We start from the raw sequence: 10,214 nt of genomic DNA, 5'->3' as shown, positions 1-10,214 counted from the left end.
TTATTATACTTTAAGTTCTAGGGTACATGTGCATAACGTGCAGGTTTGTTACATATGTATACTTATGCCATGTTGGTGTGCTGCACCCATCAACTCGTCAGCACCCATCAATTCATCATTTATATCTTGTATAACTCCCCAATGCAAGCCCTCCCTACTCCCCCCTCCCCCCTCCCCATGATAGGCCCCAGTGCGTGATGTTCCCCTTCCCGAGTCCAAGTGATCTCATTGTTCAGTTCCCACCTATGAGTGAGAACATGCGGTGTTTGGTTTTCTCCTCGGTGACATCTTTAGACCTACATTGTAAAAGTCCATTAGTTAGAGAAGTGGTGATTATTTTGGTTAGCTTTTGTCTTTAGATTCCTGAGGGTTAACTCCAAAGTCCTTTTGTTTTATACTTGTTAAAAATATCCCTAAAGGTGTATTTCTGTACTTTAATGATTTTCTAGGCTGCCAGAGGGTCCTTTAGGTCCACCACAATACTGTTGAACCTCATTTGAACAGTTGATGTTGTTAGAGTTAGATATGGGGGCAGTTGTGAATTGATTTCAGGACATCCGGGATTATTGTTTCTTAATAAAGCCATGCCGTTAGCTTAAGATTTTATTATGATTGGACTGTTCACCTTGGAAATAGAGTGAGGTGAAAAAAATTCTGGTTAGTGAGACTGCATGTCACTGGATAAGAGCATTAGCTAGACAGACCCAGTAAAGACCAAAATCCACATTGTTAATTTGGAGACATGCATAACATAATTATTTGAATTAATCATAACTGAATGAGGAAAAGGGGAACTCCAGATTAATGTGGGTAAAGAAACAGTTGTGTTATTGTAGCTTTCTAGGCTTTTCATTTGAAATACCCATGAGCCCCCTAGATATCATAAAGTTAGATTTAATAGATTATGAATGATTTATAAACTTAGCTTATGATAAGATCAAACCTTATCTCTGACTGAGCAAGGCTACTGAAACTGCTTAATTTGTGCTCCTCCATATCATGCTTTGAAGAATGTGTAACCCATTCCTCTAAACCTTAGGTTTAAACTTGTAGCTAAGAAAAATACTTTAATTTTGTCTTAATTTACTTAAAATAAAATGCCTTTATTAGAGGATGGTACAGGTATTATGTAAGAATATCAACAGTTTCAAACATTTTATTAGGTGAAAATAGTAATTTGTCCTTTTAAAATCGTTTATCTATCTAGGCATTAATTCATGGACTAAACAGACATTATTACTCCATTACTATTAACTATCGGAAAATGAACTGGAACAGAAGGTAAGTTTAAATTTTATCTTATAGGAGGAAAAAAGTCTTTTCAAACCATTTAAACTATTACCTGGAATGTGATTTAAATTTGAATTTTTGACCTCTTTCAGTGTTTCCAAATATTACTCCATTATTGATGAATTGCAGCACAAAATAAAGGAATATTTTATTGGACTATTTAAAGACACATTTTACCTTATTGGTAGGTGCTGAAGTGGGAGAGGGAGTAGGAAATAAATCAAACACTCCACTTTGGTTTTATGATAAATCATAAAAATATTTCTTTTAGTTCTATGATTTTCTGATTAACTTATCTTCTTCAAGAAAAAGGCCTTTTGTAATTAAATTAGTAAATATATTGCTCTATAAATTTTAGAGGAATGACTTAAACTGCAGTTGTGTCTTTTTGTTTGTTTGTTTGTTTTAAGAGAGAGGGTCTTGTTCTGTCTCCCAGACTTCGGTGCAATGGTGTGATCACGGCAGGCTGCAGCCTCAAACTTTCAGGTTCAAGGGATCCTCACTCTACAGCCTCCCGAGTAGCTGGGACTATCGGCATGCACCACCACACCTGGCTGTTTTTTGGGTGGTGGGTGGGAGGTAGAAACGGACTCTTGCTTTGTTGCTCAGGTTGGTCTTGAACACAGTCCTGTGCTCAAGTGATCCTCTCACCTCAGCCTTCTAAAGTGCTGGGATCATTAGCATGAGCCATTGCACCCAGCCTAGTGCTTTTAGAAAACATACCATGTTTACTCTAAGGAAAACTAAAAGTGAGTCAGAGAAACAGTTATAGGGTTTTCAGATAATTTGTACTAGATTCTTATCCCATTTTATACCAGTTTTCAAGTTTGATTAGTTTTTAACATTACCTGACATTTTGATGAATTAGCATTCTCATTTGTTTCCACTATTTTAGGATTATTTCTAGTACAGTTTTTCTCTCAACTAATGCCAAGTATTTAACTCTGCCTGTTGTTTTTTGATATTACAATCTGAACCACTTTCCCCCTCTTTACTATTACAATTAGTCATCCACCTAATTAGTTTCTTGTATTTCTCTCTGAGAAAGTTAAAAGCATTTTTTAAAAGAACACTGAGTTTATTGTTGATTGATAGCTAGTAAGTTTTGGTTAGTGAGACCACTCTCAAGTCTGAAAGTGGTAAGTAATCAGTAGCAAATAAGATCATTCTATCTAGCCCAAACTGTTTCTCACCAAGGTGTCTTAGATGGGGATTCTGGTACACGGCAAGTGGCGGATGGAGTGAGCTGGGCTCTCCACGCTTACCCCCTCTTTCAACCAGATCACGTCCATTTTTAATCTAATCTATATACTGGGGGGGAGGATATGCAATATAAGATTTTCTTTGAAATAAGAATTCTAATTTTGTTTTTTTTAAGTTTGATAAACTAGAGTTTTAAAAGGTGAAATCCACTTATAAACTCATCTGAAGGGCCCAGTGCTTGAGCATGTAGTGAGTGAGGGGAGTGGGGAACTACTTTTGCCTTGGCCTGAGGGGATCCTATAAAGCTGTCTTCTAATTCCTGCCTGTGTACCACAGTTTACTTCTGCTATGATAGATTTAGTTGATTAAGTATATTTTTAACACTTATTTTTAATTTTACATGGAATGAGTACAGGCTGTGAAAAATGGCACCACTCAGGTACAAACAAAATTCATTCAGAATATAAATATTTTATCAGACTGCTATCTGACACCCATCTATTCGGAAATGTCTAGCTAATTACATCAATTTTTTCTTTCTCTTTTTTTGGGGAGTATCTCATAAACTTAGCCATTTTCCTTGGCATAAACAGCAAATATATAAGCACTTACATAAATTACTTAATGTTATGTTTATGTTCTTAATAGCTCAGTTTAGCTGTTAAACTGCCTTCTTGGTAACAAAAGCTCTGCCTTTACTCTTATCCAGACAACTTGTATATTTAACCCCAAGCCTTACTTGAGGGTCACAAGGGAATCCTTGTCCAGGTATGATAGGAATATCCTGCTGCTCCTTGGGAACTGTCTTTGTTTGCTTTTGAAGTGGTAGGGAAATCTTAAGTCTCAACACTTAATTATAGGTGGCTATATAGCATAGGTAGTTGTAGCAGCATCCACATTTCCCAAACATGTATTTTCTAGAACGGTATCAGTGGAGAAGCTAGGAAGCAATCAAAGAAACTGAAATCATCTGTGGAGGGTTTTCCTAATTTTTTTTGGCATACTCTCTTTGCCCCTGGAGCCACAGTAAGAAAATGGGATAATTAGTGCCTTTGGAACCAAAGGAAGGGAATGGAGGAGTTTTGTATCTTGAAAAACCTTATAGGTGATTTTGACAGGCAGCTTATTTTCCAATATACGATAAAATTTGTACCACAAATAGCTGTAAACTTCTAAGCAAGTAGGATAATTTTTCTAAACTAAACCCCCATATATCTTCAAGTATATCTTCAGATTCTCATGGGTCAGGGATCTCATTTAAAGTATAACAGTTCTATTGACAAAACAACAGTCATTTTATAGCCATCATTTTTTTTCTTTTACTTTTCACAGTTTTGTGAATCATCCAAAGGGGAAAGCTTATTTAATGACAGTCTTCAATTGAAGAAAATTTGTAGGGTAGGACTTTAAGAAAAGTGTCTTAAAATATAAACCTGAAAACTTAAAACTTCTAAAATAAGTACTCAGAATTGTAAGTCCAATTTGAGAAACGTTGAACTAAGGTGTTTAGTTTCATGCTCACTAATATAGGGTCCAACCCCAATTTGCTGGTGTGATTGCACACGAGATTTTTTTTTTTTTTTGGAGTCTCACTCACTCTGTCACCCAGGCTGGAGTGTAGTGGTGTGATCTCAGCTCACTGCAACCTCTGTCTCCCGGGTCCAAGTGATTCTTCTGCCTCAGCCTCCCAAGCAGCTGAGATTACAGGCGTGTGCCACCACACCCAGCTAATTTTTGTGTTTTTAGTAGTGACGGGCTTTCACCATTTTTTGTTTTGTTTTGTTTTGTTTTAGAGGTATGAAGTGGGAGATCAGTGGTCTCATAGCCTTCAGAGCTGAGAGCCATGAACAGAGATTTGCCCACGTATTTATTAACAGCAAGGCAGTCATTAGCATTGTTTCTACAGATGTTTGATTAACTAAAAGTATCCCTTATAGGAAATGAAGGGATGGGCTAAAATAAAGGGATGGGCTTGGCTAGTTTTCTGCAGTAGGAGCATGTCCTTAAGGCACAGATGGCTCATGCTGTTGTTTGTGGTTCAAGAACGCCTTTTTTAAAAATTATTATTATACTTTAAGTTCTAGGGTACATGTGCACAACGTGCAGGTTTGTTACATATGTATACATGTGCCATGTTGGTGTGCTGCACCCATTAACTCGTCATTTACATTAGGTATATCTCCTAATGCTATCCTTCCCCGCTTCCCCCTCCCCACAATAGGACCCAGTGTGGGGCTTTCACCATTTTAACCAGGCTGGTCTTGAATTCCTGACCTCAACTGATTCACCCGCCTTGACTTCCTGAAGTGCTGGGATTACAGGCATGAGCCACTGTGACCAGCCTAGATAAATCTTCTATTCTCAGCTTCATGGCTTTTCATCCTGACAATAAGGAAGTTATAGATGGAATACCAGAATGTGAAGGAAACTTTGAGATTACCTAATACAAGCCCTTAATTCACAGATCTCTAAACTTAGGATCAGAAAGATTGACACAAGGTCACTCAGTAAATGGGGCATTTATCTTTGTTATCTTGGCATTGGAAAGCTAGGCTATATGAAAAATTAGAGATACTTTGTGTAATATTAATATGAATGTCATTCATTCATCAGATGTTTATTGAGCTATTATTAGGTATTGTTCTAGAATATAGACCCTAGTGGTCTTGAAATGAATAGGGCAAAGTCCCTGCCTTCTTGATTTCCCTTTAGTGGGAGAGAAATGCAGTAAACAAGTAAACAAAAATTTCAGGTCTTTGTAAGCGTTACACAAGTAATACAGCAGGTTAAGGGAAGAAAGATTTTTTTGTTTAAGGTAGTGTAGTGCGACTATTTTAGGTATAGTGTTGTTAGGGAAGACATCTATCTATAAGGAAGAGAGGAAGGCAAGTTATGCAAAGATGAGAATAGCCTTCTAGGTAGAAGGACAGCAAATGGAAAGGCCTTGGTGTTGGAGTACTCCTTAGGTTATATTAATATAAATATAGGAGCATTCTAATTGGAGTTTATTTGAATTAATAAAATTAAATTTAAACCATTAAGTCAAAATGTTTTTTTTTTTTTCTCTAAACAATGAAGGGGTATCCTCAAGGCAGAAAAGAATTACTTTTCTTTATTTTTTAGATGTTGCTAAATTTGCATAAGAAGAGTTGGATGGAAGGTTTGACACTTCAGGACTACAGTGAACACTGTAAACACAATGAATCAGTGGTAAAAGAGATGTTGGAATTAGCCAAGAATTACAATAAGGTAAAAGTTACTTCCACCATTTGTTCTTTATAATCTTTGGAATACATATGATTAGATGCCAAGCATTGTATAAGTAATTAAAAATAGAGAAGCCTTTTTTGTAAATAAAATAGTAAATATTTGCTTTGCAGTTCATCTGGTCTGCAACTACTCACCCTTGCCTTTGTAATGCAAAGGCAGCCTTACACAGTATGTAAAGGAATGAATGTGTTTGGGTTCTATTAAAACAAGCAGCTAGCCAGATTTGTCCCATGGGCTATAGTTTTTCAACTCCTGTTGAAGACCATGTAATACAGTTGCATATTTGAAATCTCTTCATTATTTAAGGTATGTTTCTCTTGAAGGGGACAGGGAGTAAGGGGATACAGATAACGATTAACAGCACTTACTACTTGCTCTGTATAATTTATATTATGAACGTTTCTATTTTTCATTTAATGATTATTTATTAAAAATCTAATGTGCCAGGCATATCATACATGTATACATATAGATTGCAACTCATTAATGGGTTGAAAACCTGCAATCTGAAAATACACATTTATACATTATGCAGTGTTACATTAACAAATATTTATTGAACATCTCTTATACAAGTTATAGTAAAAAAAAAGAATCCTTGCTTTATTTATAGGAAAACAGGAACAGTTAGACAAGCTTCTAAATAATCAGCACATTAGTTAAAAATCAGTCTGTACCATAACACCTTCATATTCAGATTGTCTACAGACCAGCTATATCAGCATCACCTAGGATCTTGTTAGAAATGCAGACTTTCAGACCTACTGGCTCAAAATCTACACTTTAACAAGTTCTCCAGGAGATTTGTATACTCTTGAAATTAGACATTAGGAAATACTACCATAGAGAAGACCATGGGAAGCCCTGTAGGAGTTCAGAGGCTCTGACTTTGAAGCTGGCCAACACCCAGGTTGCTGTCTTACAGATAAACAACAATCGAACTAGGCCTTAAAGCATAAGTAAGACTTGAACATACAAAGAAATGTTACCCTAGACAAAATAAACATCACAGGCAAGGGCTAGGAGATAGAAAAGGCATAGAACAGATCCTGCAATCCCACCACTGGTTGCACATCCAAAGGAAATGAAATCAGTATGTTGAAGAGATGTATAGACTCCCATGTTCATTGGAGCATTATTCATAGTACCCAAGATATGGAGTCAACCTAAGTGTCAATCAACAGAGGAATAAAGAAGATGTGGTATGTAGATATACATACAATGGAATACTATTCAGCCATTAAAAAAAAGGAAATCCTGTCATTTATGACAACATGGATAAACCTGAAAGGCATTATTTTAAGTGAAATAAGCCAGGTATTGAAAGCCAAGTACCACATCATCTCACTTATATGTGAAATCTAAAAAAGTTGAACTCATGGAAGTAGAGAGTAGAATTGTGGTTACCAGGTATGTGAGGTTTGGGTGGAGCGGGGTGGGTTGGGGAGGTGTTGGGGAGAAAAAAAGATACAGGACATGTTTAGGAAACAATATGCTTGGCTAGTATGCATAGTACATGAAGGTGAGCAGTGGGGAATTAAGTTTTAAAAAGTTTTTGAAGTCAAATAACAGCACTTGGGATGTCAGGATAAGAGGTTTTTTTGAGGAGTTTTTTGTTTTGTTTGTTTTGTGAGATGGAATCTTGCTCTGTCACCCAGACTGGAGTGTAGTGGTGCGATCTCGGCTCACTGCAACATCTGTCTGCAGGGTTCAAGAGATTATCCTGCTTCAGCCTCCCAAGTAGCTGGGATTACAGGTGCCCGCTGCAACACCTGGCTAATTTTTATATCTTTTAGTAGAGACGGAGTTTCACCATGTTGTCCATGGCTGGTCTCAAACTCCTGACCTCAGGTTATCGACCCGCCTTGGCCTCCCAAAGTGCTGGGATTACAGGAGTGAGCCACCGTGCCTGGCCTAAGAGTTATTTTTGATCAGAGGCATGATATGCTTAGAACCTGACTTTAGAAACATAATTTCACAACAGTATAGAAGGAATGCTGTAAGAGAAGATTGAAATGGAGAGTCTGTTTAAGAGGAGCTTGCTACTACCCAAACAAAAGATACAAAGAGTCTGTATTATTACCATGGTAGCAGTGGGAATGGAGGTATCAATAGGCAAATAAATAAAGCATGGTACTGGTTGGATAGACGAAGTAAAAGGAGGAGGAGGAATCAAAGAGGAATTCAAAGTTACCTGCCTGGGTGACTAGTAGTATGGTAGTACCACCAGCATTTTCAATTTAGGTACAAGTAGAAGGATTGAGGAAGGAGGTAAAGAGTTTATTTTTAAGGAAGCAATTAGAAATGTGGGACTAGGAATTAGTAAGGGCTAGAGCTCAAGATTTCAGGATCATAGTTAAGATTGTTGTTAGTTATTACACCAAAACATAATATTTCTCTTTTAAAATAAATACATCTTAAAATATATTTTATCCAAGAGACAGTGTATAAAATTTACCAAGTGTAACAACAAGACTTTTGAGAGAACTAAGCTTTAAAATAAAGTTGATGGGCCCATACAAATGAAATCCCAGCAGAATTAGGGTTGGCTTTGAAAAGAATGCCCTGATTATAGTGTTTCAACTGAAAATCCCCATTAATGCTAGATCGTAGGGAAAATATTTCTTACCTTTCTAGTGTATGTTTTCATGCTGTGGAGATTAGATAAAGAGAAATAAATCACTTACCATATTTTAAATAGTTAACCTTTTATAAGTAAAAAAGTTATGACTTAAGTAATTATTCAGCAGACTGTAGGAATGGTTTTCATTTCTCTGTAACATTACACGTTTAAGTAAATTTGTATTGGTACCACTGCCAGGAAATAACCTATTTATGGTTACTGCTGCCCATCTACAGAAGTTTTTCCTATTTTACAGTTTTAAAAAATCTCTGTAGTACTCAAAAACTTGTAAGGTTTGGTTATAAAATGAAAACAATGTGTAAGCTGTGATATGAAAGAGTCCAAATTTGGGAATGTAATTCCCTCTGTGATTGAAAGAAATACGGTGGGTTTTTTTAGTAACACTTAAAATATAAAAAGAAAGGCCCATGCTACCAATTCTTCATAGTATTCTTTTTAATTGGTTGGTGTTTTAAGCTAAGGTAATTACTGTTGGATGCCAGTTAGGTCCTAAAGTAAAAGAAGGTTAGAAAATAATTAAATTCTTATGTCGCAAGTTTTCAGTTTCAAGTCTGAATTCCACACAAATTCTGCTTGATTATTATTAGTCATTTGATTTTTTCTAATTACTGAACCACAATACCCACAGTTCTGTTTTTCCATGTCTCCTAATTTATTCATGCCAAGATGCATTTGCTATTTTTTTTTAAATTTTGATAATGTTTGATTACATACTTGTAAATGAATGTGCAGGTGAAAAAATGAATTGCGAAGAACATTTTAAGAATAGCATAGAAACAAAAATTTACCTTTTTTTCCCCAAGCATGTAGTGCTATAAATTCTGAGATCTGACAGTTTACTGTTCAGGTGGAAATATTGACCTACTTAGTAACCTGAAAGAAAGTTTGAATATTTCTTTTATATGCTTACATATGAAATCTGTAAATATACAATTACATTTGGTTTAATACAGTAGCTATACTAAATAGTGATACCTCATTCGGTAGTACAATATGATAAAAACAACAGATATAAATATTGGGGAAAAGAGGTAAGATTATTATTATTATTATTTGGATGTAATAGAATGTGTTTGCAATCAAACATAAAAATCTAAGAATTAACTTAGAAAACTTAGAACTGTTTTAATCAACAATTATGTAGTTGGTAAACACAGTTATATAAACTGAAAACAGTCGAAAAATAGGCAAATCAGTTACAGTAGCATCTGAAATTATAAAATATTCAGGAATTAACCATCACAAGAAATGTAAATGTGTAAGTGTGTATGACTTATGTGAAGAAAATGAAAAACATCTGTAAATAAATTGGGACATACCATGTTTCCAAATGGGAAGACTTAGTATTGTAAAGCTGCTGTCAGGCTTCCCAAAAGTTACTATAATTCTAGTAAGAATATTAATGTGAGCTTTGAAAAATTTGATAACGTGACGTTAAAGTTTATCTTCATAAAATAACAACAGCATTTATTGTTTGTTATGAGTCAGAATGGGAGAAAATATTTTTACTTATAACACAGAGTGAGCTGGTACCCAAAAATGCATAATACTCAGAGAATTCCTATAAAATATTTATTTTATTTTTGTTTTTTATTTCTGTAAGTTACTGAGGAACAAGTGGTGTTTGGTTCCATGAGTAAGTTCTTTAATGCCGATTTGTGAGATTTTGGTGCACCCATCCCTTGAGCAGTATACACTGTACCCAATTTGTAGCCTTGGCCTATAAAATACTTTTTTTTAAATAAGTTGAGCAAAAGAGAAAACTCACTGCAAAAAAAGACAAATGGTATATAAACATGGAAAAGTT

The 10,214-nt window shown here is 35.5% G+C and overlaps 1 protein-coding gene across 1 annotated transcript in view; it reads left to right on the top strand.

Moving 5' to 3' along the window:
* The window catches only part of PSMD14 (proteasome 26S subunit, non-ATPase 14), a 106,967-nt gene that overhangs the window by 81,648 nt on the left and 15,105 nt on the right, over positions 1-10,214 (top strand). Inside the window, 3 exon segments of the mRNA XM_017855804.1 lie at positions 1,208-1,259; positions 1,262-1,281; positions 5,617-5,742. Of these exon segments, the coding sequence (XP_017711293.1) occupies positions 1,208-1,259; positions 1,262-1,281; positions 5,617-5,742 (198 nt within the window).

This window comes from Rhinopithecus bieti, unplaced genomic scaffold (assembly GCF_001698545.2).
Source record: "Rhinopithecus bieti isolate Rb0 unplaced genomic scaffold, ASM169854v2 scaffold_40377, whole genome shotgun sequence".
NCBI classification, from domain to species: Eukaryota; Metazoa; Chordata; class Mammalia; order Primates; family Cercopithecidae; genus Rhinopithecus; species Rhinopithecus bieti.
Note: the sequence above shows the minus strand (reverse complement) of the source record. Positions and strands in the feature narration are given on the sequence as shown.